Source organism: Passer montanus, unplaced genomic scaffold, assembly GCF_014805655.1.
Source record: "Passer montanus isolate IOZ18808 unplaced genomic scaffold, ASM1480565v1 scaffold53, whole genome shotgun sequence".
Taxonomy (NCBI): Eukaryota; Metazoa; Chordata; class Aves; order Passeriformes; family Passeridae; genus Passer; species Passer montanus.
This window is the reverse complement of record NW_024370263.1, coordinates 24,230-48,210: the sequence shown is the minus strand read 5'-3', so window position 1 is coordinate 48,210 and position 23,981 is coordinate 24,230. Positions and strand designations below refer to the sequence as shown.

The 23,981-nt window shown below is 44.4% G+C and overlaps 1 protein-coding gene across 4 annotated transcripts in view; it reads left to right on the top strand.

The window, feature by feature from the left end:
- Positions 1-6: 6 nt before the first annotated feature.
- Positions 7-23,981, top strand: part of LOC120509739 (mediator of RNA polymerase II transcription subunit 13-like) — a 39,718-nt gene continuing 15,743 nt past the window's right edge. For 3 of the 4 annotated variants that reach the window (XM_039724814.1, XM_039724813.1, XM_039724812.1), the window contains exons 1-2: positions 7-627; positions 21,867-22,104. In XM_039724814.1, the coding sequence (XP_039580748.1) occupies positions 556-627; positions 21,867-22,104 (310 nt within the window). In that variant the 5' untranslated portion in view covers positions 7-555. Of the gene's footprint in view, positions 628-21,866; positions 22,105-22,443; positions 22,470-23,981 lie in introns of those variants that run through there. The other variant, XM_039724815.1, reaches the window with a different exon arrangement.

The following is a 23,981-nucleotide window of genomic DNA, read 5'->3' as shown; positions in this document are numbered from 1 at the left end:
CGGCGGCGGGAGCGGGAGGAGGAGGAGGAAAACACCATCCACGCACAGCCAGCGGCGGCAGCAGCGAGGGGCGGCCGGGCGGGGCGGGGAGGGGACACAGCGCCCCCCGCCCGCCGACGCCTCCGCACGGGGCCGGGACCGGGACCCCCCCTGGCCTCGCCCGCCCCGCGTCCCGCACGGACCCGCCGCCCTCCGCGCGACCCCCGAGCGGGGGGGGCCGCACCTGGACGCGGAAGGGCGGCCCCGGGCCCCCCCTTCCTCCTCTTCTCCTCCCGGCCCGGAGGAGCGGGGGACGCGTCCCCCCCGCCTGCACCGGAGAAGGGCCTCCCGGCTCGAGGATTATCGGCGCGGGGGCGGGTAGCGAGGAGCAGCGCGCCCGCCCCGGCCTCGGCGCGTCCCCTCCCGGCCGCGGGGCCCCGCGGGGCCGAGGGGCCGGAGCGCGGCGGCCGCCCCGGGCAGTGACGGGGTCGCCCCGGGGGCCGCCCGCCTTGCCCCTCGCCCCCCGGCCGTCCCCCCAGACATGCCCCGCCGTGGCGGCCCGGCTCGCCGAGGATCATGACTGCGGCAGCGAACTGGGTGGCGAACGGGGCCAGCCTGGAGGACTGTCACTCCAACCTCTTCTCGCTGGTGAGTGAGTGAGCCGGCGGTGGGCGGGTGGGCGCCCGGGGGTGGCTCCGCGCCGGGTTTGCCGGTCGGGAGCAGCTGCCGGGGGTTTATAGGCAGGGCCCGGGGCTGCTCCTGCGCTGGCCCCTCCCCCGGCCCGGTCCCCGTGTTTATTTTGCTCCTTAGCGTGGTTTGCTGCGGGTCTGTGTATCGCGCTCGCAGCTGGCGAGCGGGGAGGGGACGGCTCTGTGTCCCCTGCACGACCATCTTCCCTGGGTAAACAGGCTCCTCTCCCCGCCTCCCTTGGCACTCCGTGCCCTGTGCGCTTTGTGCCACCGAACCGGGGGTTTTCTCTCCTCTCACAATGACAAACGCCATTTCAGCAGCAGCGAACGCTCATGTAGTGTGATCGCCTGTCGGACTTAGCTCTGGGCTCCTGTGACGGCGTGTCAGCTGCTGTTACAGCCTGCTCTCCTCTTTGCACACATCGTGCTCGGGGGCAAGAGGTTAAAAAAAAAACCCAAACCTTTTAATTTTTTCTTCTCTGAAGAACAACAGCGGCTGACAGTAGCGTGCCGGATTGTTTGCATAGATGCTGTCTGCCCATCTCACTGGGAACTTCCGACGTGGATTGCGTGGTTTAATGTTGCAGAAATCATGGTGTCACTTTTGGCTGGCTACAGATCGGCAATTTAAATTTAAAATACGAAAACAATTTGCGTGTAGTGGCAAAGTCATTTGGAAATACTTTGCTTTATTTTACCTGGCACGCACAGGAACATTATCCCTTCTGGCTGGGCAACAGCTGAGTGATCGAGAGGGCTGCTGGATCGGGAGCCTTCCAGGGCTCCAGGGATAATGTCGGAGGGGAGGAGGGACTTGTTCCGCGCGTGGTGTGGTGGAGTTAAAACCTTGTGATGCAACTTTGGGGGTAGCATGTGTGAAAGGGTTGTGGTGGGTGCCCCCTCCCCGCCGCAGAGCTCTGCCAGAATTGGAGGTGGGTGCATATGTTCTTCTGATAGAACGGAAGAGATTGTTTTTAGCTGCCTTATGAAAATAAGGAGAGGGAAAAAAAAAAGGAAATTGCTTAGAAATGCAAATGATCAAGCTCTTTGTTTTATGCTTTTTAACTTATTGTAGTGTATTTGTTATTTTGTCTCAGAGGTTCTTTTTTTGTTTTTTTTTAAACCTACATATGTTTGGTGTATATTTTGCTCGTACCTTTTAAGAGTCTGGAACAAGAGCTGTAGTCTTCCACTGCTAGGAAACTGCCCCAAGAGCTTGTTCTGTGAGAATGATACATTTCTTACTTCGGCTTTTTGTTGAACTGTTACGTTATGTAAGTTTGTATCGGTGCTTCTGTCTGAAGGCATGTAGTAATATTTATAAATATGTAGCAGTGCTCTGTGTATCGAGATGCAGGAAGGGTGATTTGGGGGATTGTTATGGTGATTTTGACTACGCTGCTCTTAGCCGGGGAGGAAAATAAATCGGGAAGCATGAAGGGAACAATCGTATCTGATTGTAGAAGGGAGGCAGTGGAGGGTTTGCTCCTCGCAGAGTTGTGAAGTCCCCGTTCATTAATGCAGGCTGGAGTGTGTGTTTGGAGAGGCGGAACTTCTCCTGCAGTTGCAATCTGCAAATCTGTCACTGGTAAAAATAATTGTTGGCATGCGATTAGCATAAATTATAAAGTGAAGCTATTTCATAGTTATTGTGGTTTGGTTGCTTTTTTTCTCCCACCTGACTAGGCTAGGGAAATGTTCAATTTTAAATGGGTGTGTAATATCACTGAAATAAGTTAAACGAAATTCTTTTGCAAGTGGCTTTAATAACAATGAGTTTAATGTGCAACCCTTTAATCTCCCATGTAATTTTGTGGGAGGTATCTGTGCCTTAATGTGGTGCTGTGTATGAAACTGTTTTTATTGTACTCTGGCTGTACAAAAAAAAAAAGGGAGGACTCGAGTAGTAGTATTTTTAAAGTACAGCCTATGTGGAAACTATTAGGAAGATTTATTTTCTATTGTGTTAGGTTTTTTGATATTTATGTAGCAGAGAAAGATATTGAAAATGGAAACACTGAAAATATGTGGCCAACACCACTGACCCTTTAACCTCAGTTTGTTATATTCATTTCAAAATTTATGAAGTGTTAAAGCTACAGTAGTCTGGATTAGTAGTTAGAGAAACTTTTGCTAATCATTTACTATTTCAGTGTAAAAGAACAAAATCTAAACCAGTAGCTGGTGGGAATCCATTTGTTCTTTAACAGTGAGGTAGATTACAAATATTTTGAAAATTGATTCTGCTATTAGAAGTTGGGGGTTTTTCAACTGCAGGTTTTGTTTTGTGTGTGAATCATAAAGAAGTGTTCGTGACTGGAGAATTACAGTTCTGAGATAATTATAGTCTACCGTGATACTGTTTGTTCATGGTTTAATGATATTTCTTGCCACAGACATTTGTTTTGTGGAAGCAGGGATGCTGTCTCCCTGCCCTGGAGAAGCCAGAGCTCTGTCAGCTCTGTCTGCTTGCTGTGGTGGATTTGGGTTGGTTTAACAATTCATGATTTCTATTTTTCTGTCAGCTGTAGACTGGAGAGGTTAGGAGCCTTTGCTGCTTCTGAATCTTCTGAAATCATAAAGAAGTGTTCGTGACTGGAGAATTACAGTTCTGAGATAATTATAGTCTACCGTGATACTGTTTGTTCATGGTTTAATGATATTTCTTGCCACAGACATTTGTTTTGTGGAAGCAGGGATGCTGTCTCCCTGCCCTGGAGAAGCCAGAGCTCTGTCAGCTCTGTCTGCTTGCTGTGGTGGATTTGGGTTGGTTTAACAATTCACGATTTCTATTTTTCTGTCAGCTGTAGACACACTGGAGAGGTTAGGAGCCTTTGCTGTTTCTGAATCTTCTGGTGGGAAGTGATTTCTTAAAGCTTTTAGTAGCTGATTCTCTTTTATTGGTAACGTCCAGACACTGTGGAGGCACTCAGTGGTGTGGGCTCAGAATGTGTCACCTGAGGGGAGGGCACGGTCTGAAGTGAAGGTTTTGGAGTTACCTTTGACTGTGCAGGTGCTGGGCTGGCAGAGCTGGGTTCCTTGGAATGTCCCTCTGGATTGCAGCGCTTGGCAACACCGGGGGTGTGTGGTGTTCTCCAGCAGCACATGGAAAATGGATTAATGCTGGTGTGCTCTGGCTTGCACAGCCTCAGCCAGCCTGCACTCAGCCAGACTTCCCCAGTCCTGCTCTAACCGTGGAGCCTTTCCCAGTAAGGTGATGGAAGGGCTGGTTTGCATCTTTGTTATCAGAGTACTCCTCAAATAATAACTTGTTTAATCTGCTAAGTATAGTAGTGTTGCTCATTAAAAATACACTTTCTGTCTGAATTTGCTGTTCCTAGCACATCAGTAGGAAAAATTATATTTACCCTCACTCTGTTTTTGCTGTAGTCAAAATGTCTGCTGGTGCTTCTGAAAAGAATGTCTGTTTTGATAAACAGTATTTAATAAGCCATTGTATGGGCCTGTTTATTTAAATACTAATTAAGAGCTGTCTAATAACTATTTAGAGACAAAATGTTCTGAGGTAATATGCTTTGTATTAAAACTTCAGCCTCAGCTGGCAAGCAGTCTTCCTGTGAATAATCCTTAATCATAAAAGTAGTCTTACTGAAATTAATTTGACTTTTCCTGTGAGTAAGGGTTACTCATATGACAGCAAGGGCTTTCATGAAGAGGTTTCCTCAACTATCCAACTTTGCTGTCATGGTGGATCCAAAGGCACAAGTCAGTCTTGGGAAATTGGGGTGAAGTTGCATAACATTGGATATACTGGAGCTGGAAAGAGTACAGCCAAGGGTGCCAGGAATGACCTGAAATTTGGAGGAGCTTTCATGGGGTAGAAAGATTTGGTACTGTAGGAATCTTCATGCTGGAAAAGACATGATTGTGTTCTGGGGAAGTGAGACCAAGTTATAGAAGCTGCTATGGAAGATGTCCCACATTCTTGCAGAAGTGCATTCCTACAGAAACCTGCTGCCAGAAGGGTCCAGCCAGTGGGAATTGTGTTTGCCCTTGTTTAAAAGGCAAAGTTGAAAACAGCGAAGGCCGTCGTTACTGTTGCTTTTTGCAGTTCACATCCAGGAACAGAAGTTGTCCCTTTTGGTCAGTGAATTTTGTTGATGTTTCCAGAATAAAATAAAAGGAATTAAAGCAACCTGAGGTGGCATTTGGCTTATTCTCCTAAAGGTTCTTCATGGCATCAGAAAGTGAAGGTTGCAGAGGCTGCTGTGAGCTATTCCTTGGTGTTGCATAATTGTCATTAAAGGACTTCATAGTAAATGTTGATTGCTCAATGCCTTCAGTAGTAGTGAATTAACCAGTAGTCCTTGCTTGTTGTGTTTTCATAAATGCAGTGCTCCGAGCAGTGGGCTGGGATTTTGGCATGCTGAATGTTCAGCACTGCACAGTGTTTATCTTGCTTGTTTGGAATTTTATGTAGGTGTGAATTTACATGCATAAATAATTAAGAAATGGAATTAACCTCTCAAGTTGTGCAAAAGTATTAGATTCTGTAGTTATCTTTATCCTGAGTTTTATTAGGTAACAAGACAGAAGTAGAGAGATGACATTAGAAAGCTTGTTCACTTCTTGCTAATAAAAGATTATTTCAGGTTTTAAATCACTTCAGTGGTAGGTTTTTATTATGTCCTGTCAGAGTATTTGACAGTTTAATGGGACGTGCCAGGGAGAAGGTTTGAAGAGAACAGACCCAGATTTGCAGAGACTGGGACAGTGACATTCAGCCAGTATCCCCAGCTCCAGGAGGGATATTGAGGGATCTGTTGAATAGCCAACCTTTTGGGAATATTCCCAAAGAAAATGGGGGGTGCAGGAATGACATTTGCAGCTCAGACTAAGTGTGCCCCAAGCTAATCACTTAGAAATATTTGAGTCAGGTTTCTGTGAAATCCTGAGTATCTTGTGAATGTACACATGCCCTGGGGCTGGAAATCCTTCCCCGGAGACTCTGTCCTGATTCTGGTGGCACTGTGAGTCCGGCTGTGTGACTGCTGTTGGGAACCCCAGCACAAAAAATTGATACCCAAGTATCAGGGCAAAGTATTAAAAAATATCCTAGGTAACCACCTTAGGAACAGGATTTTTAATTTACTGTAACACTCTCTGAAAATAGATTTTTCCATTTTTCTACATTTTTAATATAGAATTGACATCATAACCCCAGTTCTTAAACACCCTCCCCACCCTGACTCATTTGATCTTGAATTTTTTTGCCTTCTTCTGAGAGCGCTTCCTCATATGAAAGAATAAAGAAAGATCTACAGATATAACTTTTTAATCCTTTCTTCTATTATTTTCCTTCTGGACAATGCAGTTCTTTTGAAGAAAATCTAAAGAAACTGAAGGTTTTGATCTTCAGTGGAAAGAAATAAGTGTGGTTCATATGAGATATATTTGCTGAGTGTGTTAACTTGAATAACTTTGGTCATTAGATGAAGAAGGAATCTTTATAGATTTTGTTTTAATTTTTTAATCTCTCTATTTCTCAGAAGAAATGAAAGGATGTGTGTGTATGCAGATGCACTGCTTTAAATACCAAACCCCATCAGTGGTGGGGGGCTGTTGCACTTTGTGGCGGGGTGAACACCTGAGCTGGTTTGAGGCTTCCTGTTCACTGAGTGAGAATGCACCTGCTGTCTCCACTTTCCTTGATGTCTCTATGGAATTACACCCACCTCCCCACCTGCCCCAGCCCACTTTGGCATCCTAGTTGTGGCAGCACACTTTTCTCAGGGTTTGGGTTTGCTCTGATTGGAGCAGGGATGCACCTACAAATTTTTTCTTGCATCCCGTGGCTGGAATGCTTGGCACCTTGCTGCATTCCTTCATTGTCTCTCTGCTGTTACACCCAGCTCCCTCTGCCTTTTATTTTTCCTTGAGTGCTGGCTCCAGTGTATGCCAGGATCACCTCATTATAAATTTATGTCCTTTGGTTTTTTTCTAGTTGTTCCATGGTAGCTGTGGAGGGTGACATTGATGTCCACAGACCTGCAAAACCCCTTTTGCTGAGCTTGTGTGGGATCCTCTGGACAGCCCAGTAACACTGGATAGGTGGTTGGGCTGTTCCCACTGTTGTTAAGGCTGACAAGTGCAGTTTATACAAAACTTTGGAGCCTGTGTGTGTTCATTTACTGTTCTGTGGGTGAGTCGTGTACTTCGTTGTGTAGAGTCTGTCACGGTGGCATTTGCATCTTGTTGGTGCCATAGTAACACAAATAATAAGCAAAAATACTGCTCTGACTGAAAACATGCTTGTTTTAGTATTAACTTGCCAGTTTTAAAAGTGCACAAGTGTTTCCAACAGAAGATCCCAACCCAAATCCAGAAGATTTGCTTATAAGGAGTGTGTGTTTACATGGGGGCATCTTTGTTCCTCAGACCAGGCTGTTCCACTGCTTTCATTTTGAGCTCAGAGTATTGCTTTAAAAATAGATCCTCTTTCCTTGAGTTCCCTGACATCAACTGGTAGTTTTGAAGAGAAACTAGCTAATAAAAATATTCTGCTCTGCAGACCTCAAAATATGGCTAAAGGCTGGTGTTGGGCTCCCTGTGCACACAGTCGTGCAGTGGGCACACAGGGCAAGGATAAGGGGACTGGGATCCTGGCAGTGACAGCTTCTGTTGTTCCCCCTGTGGCCCAGCTCGTTACAGAGCTGTGCATTAGTGTGATCCCAGCACTGCAGATGATAACGAGGGCTGAGCAGAACCTGCTCTGATACCAGGGAAGAAGTTTAGCTTTTCACATTGGGAGGGTTCTCAGCGTTTCCTCATGTAGTAAGGAGCTGCCTTACTCACAAGTGTAAAAGATTTAATCAGTCTTTCATTTGGCTTGTATGTGAATTTTCATTAATTTTGATGTATTCTGACTCTCACTTTCTACCTTAATCTGTAAAAATATGTTATTTCTCATTGATCCATGTGTGGCTTAATCCATGAGCAGAATTGCAGTAGTGCATGTGGACGTGTGGCTGGAGCTTTTAGTGGCATCCTCGCTTTTGTTTCTTTGAGATGGGGAATTTTATTGTGTGGTGCTGTTGTATAAGGTGCCCTGAGGCAATATTTACATTTGTGTGACTAACACAGATGAGCTCAAACATACACAATGACCTTGTCCCTATATTAAGGAATGTAATTAATCGGCTTATGAAAATAGAGAAAAATGGCCAGGTTTCTATTACAAAAGTAATAAGATGTGGCACTTGTATTTCTGTATCATTCTTGTGAGTCACCTTAGCTTTCTTTCATCAGCCAGTGTTGCAGCTTAGTGTATTCTTGTTTATAAAAATTATAATTACAGTGGAAAAAAATTGGGTTCCCCTCCCACCGTACATTTTTGTTCCTCCCCCTTCACTCACCTTCCATGCCTTGGTGGCTCCAGATAGCTCCATAAATCCATATTTAAGCCCGGAGTGTGGAACTGACCTAGTGCAAATCTTTTCCCCCTTCTCTCTCCCAAGGCAGCTCTGTTCCCCTCATTCCTCTCTCCCCACCACGTTTTGGCAGTGGCACGGATTGAACGGAGATCAAAGTGGCTTTGTAACCACAATCCGTGTCTTAGAGAAGGAAATTTAAAGCTTGTTCAGTAAAACTTTATTTCATTCATCTTTTAGCTTTAAAAGAGCTATGCTGTGGTCAGGGCCTTGTGGTTGCCTGTTCTTATGACTCCATATTTGCCCATAAAATACAATATTTTGTGAGAACAGAGGATTGAAAGCAAAATTTAAAGGAAAACTCTGCTTTACCTATTGATCAAGCATTGGCAAACTTCCAGTTTTTGGTAACAATACATTCGAAGCTGACAGCTATGAGATGTAAGTTTCAAAATGTGTTGGTTTTTTACATTCTAGACTCCTTACTTTTCACTTACAGGAGTCTCTGATTTACTAAGAAATTTTCAAACCTACTTTAATATATCTGCAGTCTCTTAGTGTTGGACTTTTATGAGTCTCACTTCATGTATGTGTACAATGTTACTGGATTTGTAGGTGGCTCTGGTGAGACACAAAATTGATTCCAGGAATATTTTGTAGTGGCCATGTCAAGTATTTTTATAAAAAAAGTAATTTCTTTACTGAGAGAAAAGGTGAATTGGTTAAATTACTTTATTCTGAAAAAGCTACTTTCAGTTTTAGACCAGTGTTTCTAGTTATTTAATTTTCCATGTGTATTTTAATAAAATTTTGACTGGAACTCTCTGTGAATTTCCATAGCTCCCTTCTGGCAGGAGGTGCTGGATTCTTGTTTTTGCAGGAATGACAGTGAGAGAGCTGGCAAAGTGAATCTACATGACCAGTCATGTAGTGGCTTTATTTACTACTTTCCATATTACAGAAGATTCATACACCAGGATTCTCCAGGTGGTGGGTTTTGAAGGGCTGAGGGATTTTGGCTGCTCCTGAAGAGCTGGGCATTGCTGGGTGTCAGTGATGAGGACAGGGATGAAGAACCAGGGCTGGGGAAGGGGTCCTGTGCTCTGTCCCAGAGCAGGAGCTGGGCTGGGCCCCTTTGGGAAGGGAGAGTGTTCAGGGCAGGGATGGACACGGGTTAAAACCGAGCTTTGCTGGGCAGGGCAGGGATGGACACGGGTTAAAACCGAGCTTTGCTGGGCAGGGCAGGGATGGACATGGGTTAAAACTGAGCTTTGCTGGGCAGGGCAGGGATAGACATGGGTTAAAACCGAGCTTTGCTGGGCAGGGCAGGGATGGACACAGCTGTAAACCCGTGGGAGCTGCTGTGCTGCTCGATAGACATGGGTTAAAACCGAGCTTTGCTGGGCAGGGCAGGGATGGACATGGGTTAAAACCGAGCTTTGCTGGGCAGGGCAGGGATGGACATGGGTTAAAACCGAGCTTTGCTGGGCAGGGGAGGGATGGACATGGGTTAAAACTGAGCTTTGCTGGGCAGGGCAGGGATGGACACAGCTGTAAACCCGTGGGAGCTGCTGTGCTGCTCAGATGTGGGGCACGGGAATGTTTTGAGTCCTCAGTGCAGCTTTTTGTGTAATGGAAGAAAGGGAACCACATTTTTTAACTCACTGTGCCAAAGTTTACTCTGCTCGGGTTGTTACTTCCTCCAGCCCACCCTCCCCCCTGCTTTTTCTGCCCATATGTCAGATTACTTGCTTTGGGAAACAGCTGATAGTCCATTGTATGACTCTGATGTTTGACGTTTCCTTCCTCTTTCAGTAAAAAAAAAAATCTAGAAAATAAAGTTAAATTTGGAAGAATTAGAGAAGATTCTTTTGTTTTCTTGCTGATTTGATTTTGTAATTTTTTTTCATATGTTGGACTGCTTTTCTGTAGTCCACCTTTATCCAAGAGGGGACTTTTAAATTTGGAAAATAGGCAGTCAGTTCTGATTCTTTCTGAAGAAAGAAGGCAAACCTCATCATTCACCCTGTCTGTAAACAAGGGAGGGATACTCTGACTGCTGGCAAGTTATATCTTTATTTCTTTTTTTTTCTTTGTGTGCTATTGTAGTTTGCAGTGGTAGTTTCCATTTTATTATCTGTTCTCAACCATCTACTCAGAAGTTAAAAATATAATTGATTCTCTTTTGTGTAAGAAACTGTCTGAAGTGATGGAGAACTCAGAGATGCCTTTCTGTAAAATAGTGTCTGTGACTTGAGCTGCGGGGTGGGTCACTACTTTAACCCAGGGTTTGGTAATATGAAAAGAATTTCTTCAATTCCTTCTGTCTTTTGTCTTAGAGATGGCATTTTGCTTCCAGGCATTGTGTGCTTCCGTACAGCCTGCAGGGGTAAATGTGCAGCTTTGCCATAGGTAAACTTCATTCCATGTACAATTAAGGTTGGAAAAGAGCTCCAAGATCAAGTCCTCTTCTTCCCCTTTTCCCAGTAATAACACCCAAACCAAAGCAAACCCAGTCATGCCTTGCTACTTTTGGTGTTCCTCCAGCCCACCCTCCCCCCTGCTTTTTCTGCCCATATGTCAGATTACTTGCTTTGGGAAACAGCTGATAGTCCATTGTATGACTCTGATGTTTGACGTTTCCTTCCTCTTTCAGTAAAAAAAAAAATCTAGAAAATAAAGTTAAATTTGGAAGAATTAGAGAAGATTCTTTTGTTTTCTTGCTGATTTGATTTTGTAATTTTTTTTCATATGTTGGACTGCTTTTCTGTAGTCCACCTTTATCCAAGAGGGGACTTTTAAATTTGGAAAATAGGCAGTCAGTTCTGATTCTTTCTGAAGAAAGAAGGCAAACCTCATCATTCACCCTGTCTGTAAACAAGGGAGGGATACTCTGACTGCTGGCAAGTTACATCTTTATTTCTTTTTTTTTTCTTTGTGTGCTATTGAAGTTTGCAGTGGTAGTTTCCATTTTATTATCTGTTCTCAACCATCTACTCAGAAGTTAAAAATATAATTGATTCTCTTTTGTGTAAGAAACTGTCTGAAGTGATGGAGAACTCAGAGATGCCTTTCTGTAAAATAGTGTCTGTGACTTGAGCTGCGGGGTGGGTCACTACTTTAACCCAGGGTTTGGTAATATGAAAAGAATTTCTTCAATTCCTTCTGTCTTTTGTCTTGGAGATGGCATTTTTGCTTCCAGGCATCGTGTGCTTCCGTACAGCCTGCAGGGGTAAATGTGCAGCTTTGCCATAGGTAAATTTCATTCCATGTACAATTATTAAGGTTGGAAGAGAGCTCCAAGATCAAGTCCTCTTCTTCCCCTTTTCCCAGTAATAACACCCAAACCAAAGCAAACCCAGTCATGCCTTGCTACTTTTGGTGCCATGAGTAAATATTTGGGCATGGGTGGGGTTTGTGCATCCTCTGAACCCCAGATTCCTGCCTATTCAGCTTTGTTGTGCAGATTGGCTTTCCTGTTTCCCTTTCTCACTCCTGGTGATGGGATTCTGGCACAGCAGCTTCCCATTTTGTGTGGCTGTGTTTGTGCCAGAGCCAGCAGGACACTGTGTGGAAGTGCCTGGGTGAGTCTCACTGCCACACTGACCAGGGACAGTGCTGGTGCCATCTTTCTATTTCCTTATGTTTATGTCTTGGATATTTTAGGCTTGAAAGTATCTTTTCAAGTGATGGCTGAGTCTCAGCCCTTTGGCTTCTAGCCATGCTTATCCCATTATCCTGTCCTGTCTCTGATGGACTGGGTTACAGCCTTGACAGTGGAGAGGAGCTGCTGAGCCAGGCACCAGCGTGGGGCCATGTTCTGAGTTTGCTGGGTTGGTTAAGGGCTGCAGATTGCTAACCAAAGCCTTCACTGAAGGGGAAAGATGTTGATATAACTCAAAGGTCTTTTATCAAAAATTCCCTCTTTAATTTTTTTATTGTTTTTAAATGATTTTTGAAGAATTTTTGCCATTAGTCCTGAATGACTATAGCTGCTTAATAGGAGGACATAGGGCCCTGGCTGAGGATGGCAGCTCTGAGGGTGACCACTGAGTGCTTTGTGTGCTGATGAGATTTCCGTGGTACCTCTTGGTGCCTGGCTAAATGAAGAGGCATGCAACAGCACTGTGGGATCACAATTCCACCAAAATGCCCTGTCTCAGTTGTGGGCAGTGTTTGTTTGGCCTGCTGGATTTGCTGAAGTGGATGTAACTGCACTTCCCTTGAATTATCTCCCAGGCTCTCTGTGTATTTGGTTGAGAGGTTTCTTGAACCAGGCAGATGTTTTATAGACAAATTCGAAACTAGGACATAAGTTTTTATCCTGATACAAAAATTTCAGCCACCTCATTTTGGTTTGTGTCTGTGTTCTGCTAAATTAATTTGATATCTGGAAGAAAACCAGCAGCTGTTCTCTAGAGAACCTCTGTCTCTTGTAAACCAACCAGACCTAATCCTTGGATTATATTTTAACTGTATGCATTTTTTAACTGTATGTATTTTTAACTGTATGGAATATATATTTTTTGACAATTCCTGTAATTCTTCTGGTTCTGATGTTGTGAAACAAGAGCTGCAATTTGTGATGAATTTGCAGAGCTACAGATGAATTGTAATGGCCTCGATTTCTGTGTCACCTTCTGTTTCTTTCATAAGAATGTCTCACGTTTGGTTTTGTTTTGCCAACCTGTTTTTGCAGTGGACTGGAAGAAGATACTTTCTCTTTCAGTGTGTCAGTGTGTGCTCATTTTCCTTTTGCTGTGCTTGATTGTAGTCATCTACTTTAGTATTTAACCTTGAAATTCAGTGAAGGTTTGGATCCATATCAGTAATTTGGGTGCTTTTACCAGATTGCTCTTTCTTTTATGCTTGCCACTCAAAAAGCCTTTGTTGGTGACTCCTGCATCTGCCAGAGCTGCTGAAATTTGAGCATTAGTATTGGAGTCCTTTTATATTTTCCACTGGGAAAGATGGTACTTGGTTGCCACCTCAAATTCTTTTTGAGATGGGTCTGATTTTTGTTTCTCTGAAAGAAGCAATTAATCTTTCTGGCTGCCTCCTCTCCCGCATGGGCAAAGTCACCCTCGCGCTGGGGAGAAAGAGGAAAAAATACCTCATTTCTGTCAGTGCTGTTTACTTTTTAGGCATAAGAGCTCATGCTGCTAGTTTGTGGCTTTTAATAATGTGAAATCTATTATTTTAGAAATGCCTTGGTTTGCTGGTCTTAGATACTGTGATATGGGATCTCAGATGTCCCCAGGTACAGAAGTCCATCAGGGAGATATCTGATAATAGGATTTTGGTTACAGCTAAATCCTTCTCTGAGACTTGCAAAGGTAAAAGATGACACACAAATGCCCTGACACTGTTGCTTGTCACAAACAGCTCTGGAGTAGGAGCATTTAGATAATCTGTTCCAGGGGGCATGAGGGAAGGAGGCATCGTGGATTGCAGGGATTTATCCAGCAGAAAGCTGTTCCAGGCACATGTGCTGCATGCACTGGCATGCTCACTTTCATGTTGGTTTTAAGAGACAAGGAATAACAACAAAAAAAAGGTAATTTTTTCATCCTTCATTTTTAAAAGCTTGTTAGTGGCTGCCCTTTATCCCTTTTTTTCCAGCCACTTGACTGTGTGCTTATGCAGGGAGAGGATTAAAGTCAAACATGTCATTCTGCTGCTGCTCTGTTGCATACTAAGAGGGCTGAGGCTGAGTGCTGGGCACTGAAGCACAAACCATGGCATGGTGTTTTCTCTGCCATGGGACACCCATTTCAGAATTAGCTAGTTTTTTGTCTATTCTTGATTTCAGAGTAAGTTTGGAGGACTTTGTGCGGTTATGGCAGTACTTGGCCTCACAGAAATGTCCTTTTGGAGCTCATTCAGTGCATGCAAGGCCTCTGCACTGCCATGTGATCCCTCCCTCTCAAGGGGCAGAAGGGATAAGCCCTGAGGGAAGGCAACACAAACCATTCCTTGCTTTTTTAAAATGGAAAGCAAGAAGAGGAGAATGTTAATATGTAGTTCAGGGAACGATCTGATTTCAGGAGGCTGCAGGGCTGAGATGGTCAGTCTGCTCTGGATTTTCAAACCCCAGAGATCTTCAGACCCAGCAGAAAAGATGGGGAATGTCTGTGGACAGGTGCTGGCACTGCTCAGTTGTGCTGTGGGAATCAAAGCTTCTCTCAGGGTGTACAAACAGTCTGTAAAGCTGTGAAGAAAATGAATTTTTAGTTAAGCAATCTCCTCTATTCCTTCAATTCACTTGACAGGGACTTAGGCAGATGTTACTTAATACTTTATTTCACTGCGAGAGGGGATGATGTTTGTCTCCCCCACAAGCCAGACTTTGTTACAGAGTAGTTTTCAGTCCTCCTGTCCTCGTCCTTTTGTCCTTCCTTCCTAGTGAAGTGTATCAACATGACATAACTTTTATCTGGTATTTAAATGGCTGGAGTGGAGTGTGCAATGATATTTCGTTGCTGTGTGAGGATGATGTAGTGAAATGAGACACTGTAACCAAAACAGATGGTGCTAATCTTGAGTCTGTCTGCAAGATCTTACAGCATTTAATTAAAATGGTGGTGTAATTCCCATGACACCTTTAACTACAGTTTAAATTCTTGGACTATGAACTAAGGGCTTTCTTATGCAGATTTTCACTCATGTGAGTAGTCCTTAGTATGAGTCTCTGGTGGCTTCAGAATAGCTACTTACTTGAATGAAGCTCTCAAGATGAGACAATAATAAAACTGGCAAACATATATTTGGCATTTACATGTTTTATGTTCCAATTTGAAGCATAAATTGTAGACTAAAGATACTTAGCAACTTCTTTCCTATGTAGAAGCAAACAAAATTCTAGATTAGAGGAATTGTTTAGACTGAGCCTAACTTCAGAGGCTGGTAAATACAATGTTTTAAGGTACTCTTGGCAGTTTAACATCTTCCCCTGGGTTGGAGGGACATTTGATGAAAGCTTTTATATTCCCTTTGTTTAACTGAAATATGTTCGTAGAAGTGGTGAGGTGTGGTTTGGTTTTTACATTGCTTGCATTGGATTTTAAAGATCATTAAAGAAAGCTATGTTTGAGGCATTGGGCAGACCTGAATTTGTCTGAGTGGCACCTTTTAGGCAAGCGACTGGGAAGTATTTTTATACTTGGTTTTTGTTTTGTTTCAAATTGGAGAAGTGTGAAAAATAAAATTATCTGAAATGTGCCATGTTGAAAGTCTTTGAGAAAGCAGGGTTGAAGCTGAGGGCCTGTGTGATTGATATCTGGTTCTTTTATTTATGATATGATCTTATCTCCTTTCCAATGTATCCTTCCTATTTTGAAAATACCAGATGATTTTCTACACTCTGCAGCCTGACTCTGTCTTAGTTTTTCTTACTTTTCTGTATGATATGAAGCAGGGAAAATAACACATTTCTATAATTTCAGTAATTGTTTTTGATGTACAGAAGCACAAAGTGGTTCAAAAATAGCTGTTTTACACTTGATGTGTCCAAATACAAGAATTTCTCAAGCTTTTGATACTCTTCCTCTTTCTCCTTCTGTTGTGTCTATATTATTGTATAATCTCTCCAAGGGAGCTTTGTGTATTAAAATGGGTGGAATTACTCAAGTGATCTGGAGAAGTTAATTTAGAGTTGGCCTGTCCATTTCCCATAAAACAGAGGCCAAAAAGCATTTGGTGGAGATGGGAAATAAAAGAGGAGGTGGAAGATGGGTTTGTTTGTGTTCCATCTGCAAGGGCTGCAGAAGAGGAAAGCAGTCACAGTGGCTACCCAGCACTAATTATATCTTCAGGGTTGCTGGGAGCATGCCAGCACCAAGTTGTGCACTGTGAAATGTTACTGGGGAATTGTGATTTTTAGCAGCCTAAACTCTGCCAATCTGAGTGGAGCACGATGAGATCAGCAGAAGACCCTCCCAGCCTGCCCATTATTGTGATTTAAGCCTGAAGGGGGAAAAGAATGAGAGCTTAGGTTTTCTGTCTCCTAGGAATTCACAGTCGTGGATGGTGTCCCGGATCCCTGAGCTGTGGCAGGTACATGTGGAGGTGTCTGTATTTAGGGCAGCAGGGTGTGAAAGAAAGTGCTAATTTTCTTTCTGTGTCTCTCTGCTTGTCTGCGTGTGCAGGGGGGATCAGAGGTTTGAACACTCTCAGCTCGGCTCTTTTGAGGCTGTTTCACTCTGCAGGGTGTGATGATGGTCGCTGAAACCTGAGTTTGTGTTCCTTTCCAAGGGACTTTGTGTGATCACTCTAAGGCTATGCATCTGAATAAAGACTTTGGCACTGCACTGTTTTCATTAATGCCTATTTCTTGGGGATGTTTTGGGTGGTTTTGGATGCCTGTGTGGAATTTGAACACACTCTTCTACCCTGACAGCTGCTTTTGAAAACATCAGAAACAGATCTTCTTGTGTCTTGGGAATTACTCTGTAAGAAGTTGGATGTTAGTGAAGGGTTTGGGTATTACTGTTAGAGATCCAATTTCTCTGTTTCCTTACACGCTTGGCCCAGTGCATTTAGAACTGGCGTCTCTCAAATATTCTGTGTCCAAGTGCAGTTGTTGAACTTAGAAAAAAACTCCATTTCAAAACAGCCCCACTTATCTGAGCAGTTAAACCCTTCACAGCACAGTCCTCCATAACACATGTTCCTTTATAAACCGAAGCAAAAATCTCATTTAATGCATGATTTGCTAACAGTGTTGGATAATAATAAGTATATGTAAGTTCCTTGTTTATTTGGTGAGGGTTTGTAGTTTTAAAGACATTGTAGCAACTGCAATAAGCCAAAACTATGCATATGGGAAGAGATGCAAGAAACAGTCAGTTACATCACCTGGCAAGAGTTCCACTTTGTTCTGCATTCATTTCTAGCCAGTTGTGAGTTAAACAGCATGTTCACAGTTTTGTCCTCAGGTTGGCAATTTTGGTTTGTCTCAGTGTTTCAGGCTGCTTTCAAACCAGCAGTTTTACTAATCAGAGCATCTCTGCCCTCCCTGACCTGCTTTGCTGTCCTCAGACTTCCCGGTACAAGCATCTCTGTGGCTGTTTAATGAATCAGGTGTGGGGACTGATCTGAGTAGAGGAAAAAGTCGTTTAATCCAGCCCTTCTGGGTTTGAGTCAGCCCAGCTCAGTGTGAATGTCTGAGCAGCAGCTGAGGGCTGCAGGGAAGGCACCCAGGCCAAGCCTGCTCTGGCACAGGGCTTGCTTGTGTTGGTTGAGGTGTGCAGGAGCAGCAGTCTGGGTGCACTGAAGGTTGTGTTTTATCTGATTGGAGCTGTCCCTGACAGGGGAGATCCCACTCCTCTCTCCCTCCTCCCCTGGGGCTGCTTAGTGATTCCCTGGCTGCAGGGTGCTAAGCATGGAAATATTTGTGTTTCTCTTGCTTTCTCTTGTTTAATTTGATGAAGTGATCCCATTCACTGAGTGATTCCATGACCAGTAGATCCAGTGTCAGACTGGGACATGGAAATGTGTGGCTGGGGCTGAGGAGGAGGACGAGGCTGTGTTGGATCAGCCTGTGCTCACTGCCAGTGAAGCACAAGCGAAACCACATTTGGCTCTTCAGAGCAGTTCTCAGAACCACAGCCCACTGCTTGTCTTGTCTGTGCAAACCCTGCTACAGATGGAGGCCTCTTCAAACCAGGGCTGTTGGTTTGTTTAAAGAAATTAATGTAAATAAATCCCCATGTGGATGCAGCTCTTCTCCCTATAGTGTGTTAAATACTTTACACAGAACATCAGTAGAGGCGTAGAATGTGTGTAAGTGTTTTGGGTGTAGTCTGCTCTTGTGTATCCCTTCTGGATTCAAATTTCTATTTGAATTCTGTTTTAATTAACATGAGGACACAATCCAGAAGTTCTGAGGGATTAGTACTGATGCTTACCTATTAAAAATTTAAACAGAAACAGACATATCCCAATACATGTGCTGAACCACATCTCTGCAACTCGAACTGGGAAACGATGTGTGAGAGCTCATTTAATGCTGCTACTGGGTCCAAAGCCCCAGGACTCATCTCTCCCTTTTTTGGGAGTCTCTGTGTGTGTGGGTGGGCACTGGTGTGATCCAGGTTAGTAGTTTATCATTCCTCACAGTCCACAGAATTACAGACTCCAGGAGTTAGCGCAGAATTAAATTGGGTGCAGCTCTGCTGATTTCGCTGTGCTTTCCTTGACTCTGTTTCATCCCTCCTCTGGGGGGATGTTGGGGTGATACCTCTGAGCTGGCAGGAAGCCACAGGAGCCTCTTTGCTCTTTGAAACAGCTGAGCTCTGGCTTTTGCTGTGTGGATCAAGCGAGTGCTGCTGTTGGGTAGCATCCTTTGTTCAGTTGGTTTTTTTGGTTTTGGTTTTCATCATCTTCCTGTTCCATGCTCTTTGTGACTTAGCATGTGTTCTTTGCTGGTTATGGCACAAACATTTAACATAATTTTTTCACAGGTTGCCTATGCTGGCATTAATTCTTGGTGTTTTGTGGTCTGTAGTTACATTCATTGTCCTGCTCCAGAAACTCTGCCCGTTCCTTTTCCAAGCTATAGCTGGGGATGCATGCAGAACAGATGTAGATGTTTTGGAGGAGTGCTTTTTCTTAGACTGTTATTTGGTGTATGAGGTGTTCCAGCACCCTACTATGGAAAAAAATAACTTTACTCCTTCCATTTTGCCTCTTCCTCCTGCATTCCCCTGCCCTTGTCATACCAGGAAGGTGGCACATGGCTGTGTATCTCAGCCACTCTGGATTATCTTTTCCCATTTCCTTCTCCATAGCTCCCAACCCTTTGGGTGGCTGATCAGCATTTCTGTCTGAGTGCAAGAGCTGAGTGCTGGCTGTAGGGAGCCTCCAGCTGGGACAATCCAGGACTGGTGTCCTGCAGGGAGGATGTAGGATGGCAGTCCCTCCTGCCTTGTGGAGCTAAAGATGCCTGGTGGTTTAGGGGCCTGCAAACAATAAACCAAATTCCCTTGCTGTTCAGTGTTCCATAGGTTTTTTCTCTTTCCCAGTGCAGTATTGAGTGGTCATGTGCCTGGTGAGGCCTCTTCAGAGGTCAATTAAATGGGCAATCTGGATAATCAGTGTTTGGGGAAATAGTCCTTGAGGCAGAGTCCCAGGAGCTGTAGCCATGGGCCAGAGCCCTCCTGTGCCAGGCAGCATACAGGAATGAGGTGAAACTGTTTCAGAGAATGTCTTTACAAAATCCAAGAAATGCTTGTGCTTTCTGCTCTGTTGTTGGTATGATGAGCATCTCCTCCAGCTCCTCAGCAGTTCACCAGCCAGCTCTTGAACCAGGCAGGCTCCTTTCACCTTCTGTGGTGGACAGAAGTTATTTTTAGAGTTTAAACTTGTCAATGGACTAAGTTTGTGGACTTGAAAAAGGAAATCCTTTTGTATGTGATGGGGAATTTGGGTTTTGGAGAAGTTGAATGTCATTACACAGGTGATGACGATGGGAGGAATACATGATCCGCAAGTCTTTGGTTTTATTTAGGAGTGAAAATTCATTCCTGCAGTCAGTGTTTCCAGTGCTGGGTCTTTCCCTTGTCCCTGGCAGTGCCCTCTCTTGTCAGATGTGTAGCTGCTGCCCTGGAGTGTTTGCACTCCTTGTGGCAGACCAGCTGGCTGTTCCTGCAGGAGCACTTGGGAGCTGAGCACCAGCTGCTTCTGGGCAGCCAAGGGAAGGTGTGAACACTGGAAATGGAGCAGTGGAGGGAGTAGCAGCAGCAGGAATGTGGTAACAGGTAGAGAGTAGAGTACAAGCCCACTGTGAGCAGGGTATACACACACCAGTTGTGTTTGATAACAGGCAGACTTTCCCTGGGGGACTTTCCCTGTCCCTTGCTGGAGAGTGGAGCAGCATTTCTGTCTGAGTGCAAGAGCTGAGTGCTGGCTGTAGGGAGCCTCCAGCTGGGACAATCCAGGACTGGTGTCCTGCAGGGAGGATGTAGGATGGCAGTCCCTCCTGCCTTGTGGAGCTAAAGATGCCTGGTGGTTTAGGGGCCTGCAAACAATAAACCAAATTCCCTTGCTGTTCAGTGTTCCATAGGTTTTTTCTCTTTCCCAGTGCAGTATTGAGTGGTCATGTGCCTGGTGAGGCCTCTTCAGAGGTCAATTAAATGGGCAATCTGGATAATCAGTGTTTGGGGAAATAGTCCTTGAGGCAGAGTCCCAGGAGCTGTAGCCATGGGCCAGAGCCCTCCTGTGCCAGGCAGCATACAGGAATGAGGTGAAACTGTTTCAGAGAATGTCTTTACAAAATCCAAGAAATGCTTGTGCTTTCTGCTCTGTTGTTGGTATGATGAGCATCTCCTCCAGCTCCTCAGCAGTTCACCAGCCAGCTCTTGAACCAGGCAGGCTCCTTTCACCTTCTGTGGTGGACAGAAGTTATTTTTAGAGTTTAAACTTGTCAGTGGACTAAGTTTGTGGACTTGGAAATCCTTTTGTATGTGATGGGGAATTTGGGTTTTGGAGAAGTTGAATGTCATTACACAGGTGATGACGATGGGAGGAATACATGATCCGCAAGTCTTTGGTTTTATTTAGGAGTGAAAATTCATTCCTGCAGTCAGTGTTTCCAGTGCTGGGTATTTCCCTTGTCCCTGGCAATGCCCTCTCTTGTCAGATGTGTAGCTGCTGCCCTGGAGTGTTTGCACTCCTTGTGGCAGACCAGCTGGCTGTTCCTGCAGGAGCACTTGGGAGCTGAGCACCAGCTGCTTCTGGGCAGCCAAGGGAAGGTGTGAACACTGGAAATGGAGCAGTGGAGGGAGTAGCAGCAGCAGGAATGTGGTAACAGGTAGAGAGTAGAGTACAAGCCCACTGTGAGCAGGGTATACACACACCAGTTGTGTTTGATAACAGGCAGACTTTCCCTGGGGGACTTTCCCTGTCCCTTGCTGGAGAGTGGAGAGAAAGGGGAGGCTACAGCAGGGGTGGGGCAAACAGGGAGTGGAGGAAAATCTCAGAATCACAGAACACCCTGTGTTGGGAGTGATCCACCAAGAGGAGGTAATCCAACTCCTGGCCCTGCCCAGGACACCCCAACAATCCCACCCTGTGCATCCTGGAGAGCATTCAAACACTCCTAGAGCTCTGGCAGCCTTGGGGCCATGCCCATTCCCTGGGGAAGCTGTTCAGTGCCCAAAGAAAACCTTTCCAAATGTCTGGATAGCAAATATGTTATTTTCATTTTTCCTTGATGGTTAACAAGAGAATTCTGTCTAGTTGAGAGGCAGCAAATAGCAACTTTCCATATTCTGCTTTTGTTCATTTGGACAAAATAAAAATAAAAAACCCATTTACTAAACCTGTAATGTCACAATGTGAAACTGTTACAGCTTTTCCAGTAAGTCACTGGTTTTCTGAATTACTGTGGTACTTTGTGACTTGCAAGTGACTAACTTCTGGGCTGACACCAAGCTCACGTGGCGACCAAGCAGCCTGTAGGAAATGAGCCTTATTTCCTCTCCCTGTTTGTTTGTTTTTTTTTCTTTTCTAACTTGTAAGGTGACAATAAGATGACAATAAGGTTGAATGAAGCTCTTGGAAATGAATAGAGTAGAAATTAACAGAAGTGAGTCAGGTTGTGGTGAAAAGCTAAAGGCAGGGGTAAGCCAGGTTTATTCAGTGCTGTTTCTAAATTCTTTTCCTTGAAGGGGAATAAAGGAAAATATATGAATAGGAGGATTTTTGAACTTGAATTGAGGAATTAACAATGAAAATAAAACAAACTATGACCATAACTAAATTATGAAGTGATCCAATGACTCTTTTCTTTTTTTGTTTCCCAAAGGCCGAACTCACAGGCATCAAATGGCGTAGGTACAACTTTGAAGGCCATGGGGACTGTGGGCCCATCATTTCAGCTCCAGCCCAGGATGATCCCATCCTGCTCAGCTTCATCCGCTGCCTGCAGGCCAACCTGCTGTGCGTGTGGCGCCGGGACGTCAAACCCGACTGCAAGGAGCTCTGGATATTCTGGTGGGGGGACGAGCCCAACCTGGTCGATGTCATCCACCGCGAGCTGCACAGTAAGCCACTCTTTGCTTCTCACTTACTTCCATTTTTGCCAGTGAAAAAGCAATTTTTAATAATGCTTTAACTTGCTACCTTATGTGATTTTGTCATAGTTCATGTTTTAAGACCTACAGGAAAACAAAAAACCTGTAAGTTTGACTTTTTTTGCTGTGTGATAAAATGCAAAGTGAAACTTGAACTCAGGAGACCTGTAGCCAACATCATGACTTGAATTTTTGTGGAACCTCTGAAAGTAAATTCTAGTTTCAAGGGATGATGACAATAATGATAATAATAATACCCCACCTCTGCCGTAAGGTAGTAGCTGATGGAATAAATCACCTCTCCTTAAGTTAGGTGAACTCCATGGCACCCCAGGTAAAATCTGTGAGGTCAGGACTTGCTCCTTGCTCGTGCTGCAGGATTTGAGCATGATCCAAGGCGAGTTGCAACAAGTGAGTGGAATAGGAGGCAGGAAGAAGCAGGTAGGTCAGAGGTGACAGTGATAAGTTGGTGATTATAGGCTTTGTGTAACTGGGATTGTCCTCAGAGTCGCCAGCATGTGGAGCTTTAACATGATAAAGTTACTCCTACTGTGTCTGTTGTGATCCTGTTTGGGTTTGACTGTATCCAGTGTGTATTATTTTCTTTTCAGTGGTGTATTGTTGCTATGACAAGTCTTAGTTTGCCTGAACTAAAAGGTGTTTTATCAGGCTGATGAATTTTACCTCTATTTTCACCTTGTGTCTTGCAAGAAAACAACTGAAGTTTACTAGTTCTAGAATAATAACAGTAGTTAAAAAAGCCCAAGACAATCATAAGGATCAGGTTCTGGCTTCTTGCAATATTTTTTTATGCTTGTGGCCTTTAGACCTTCTGGTGACTTGGTGATAAAATTTGTTTCAAGTACACAGTATATTTTGTTTATCAAGTGTGCGTGAGTTGTCCCTTATCTCCCACCTGTACCCTGCACTGTTTAGTCCTGGGTTATGGTATATTCATTTCTTTTCATTCTGTTCTAAGAACTGTTCCGAACTTCCTGCTTTGCTGGCTGCCAGATTGTTTATTTGGCACCAGAGCCTGTGAAATCACAGATATGGAGGCCTGGGTACCTTGGGGTGTGTTCCACGCAGGTAGCCCTGTGATCATGTATAATTAAAGAGATGGCTCACAAGTGCTGTGCTGAGCCATTCCACTGACATTCATTTTTTATGAGGCACCTGTTTTGAATGAGGGAATGGGTAATATTTCTACTTACCCAGCAAAGCTTTAATAATATATGCTTTTCTCTTAGTGAAATATAGTTTATTTAATATTTCAAATGCAGTAGATGGGACTTAAGTATCTTTTTATTTGAGGGGAGTTGCAGGTGATGCTTCTGTTTGTGTTGTAAATTGATGGAGCTTGTTTATATCTGACATCTTGGTTACAACAATGTGATGCTGCTTGCAGTGGTGGTGGTATGGAAATCAGCTTAAATGTCTGGACAGCTGAACCTGCTTCTGCTGGGTGCAGTATGGGGCAGAGCATAGCAAAGCAGCACTGTCACATTGTTTGCCTGGTTCAAAATTATATGGAATCACAGAATTATTTAGTTCAGAAAAGACTTCCAAGGTCATTGAGTCCAGCCAGAGCACTGAGTCCCACATCCAGGTGTCCTTGGACACCTCCAGGGATGGGAACTCCACCACCTCCCTGGCAGCCCCAGCCAATGTTTAACACCCCTTCATGCAGAAATTCCTTGGTGTCCAACCTGGCACTCCCCTGGCCCAGCTTGAGGCCATTCCTCTCCTCCTGTCCCTGTTCCCTGGGAGTAGAGCCCGACCACTCCTGGCTGTCCCCTCCTGTCAGGAGCTGTGCAGAACCACAAGGTCCCCCTGAGCCTCCTTTT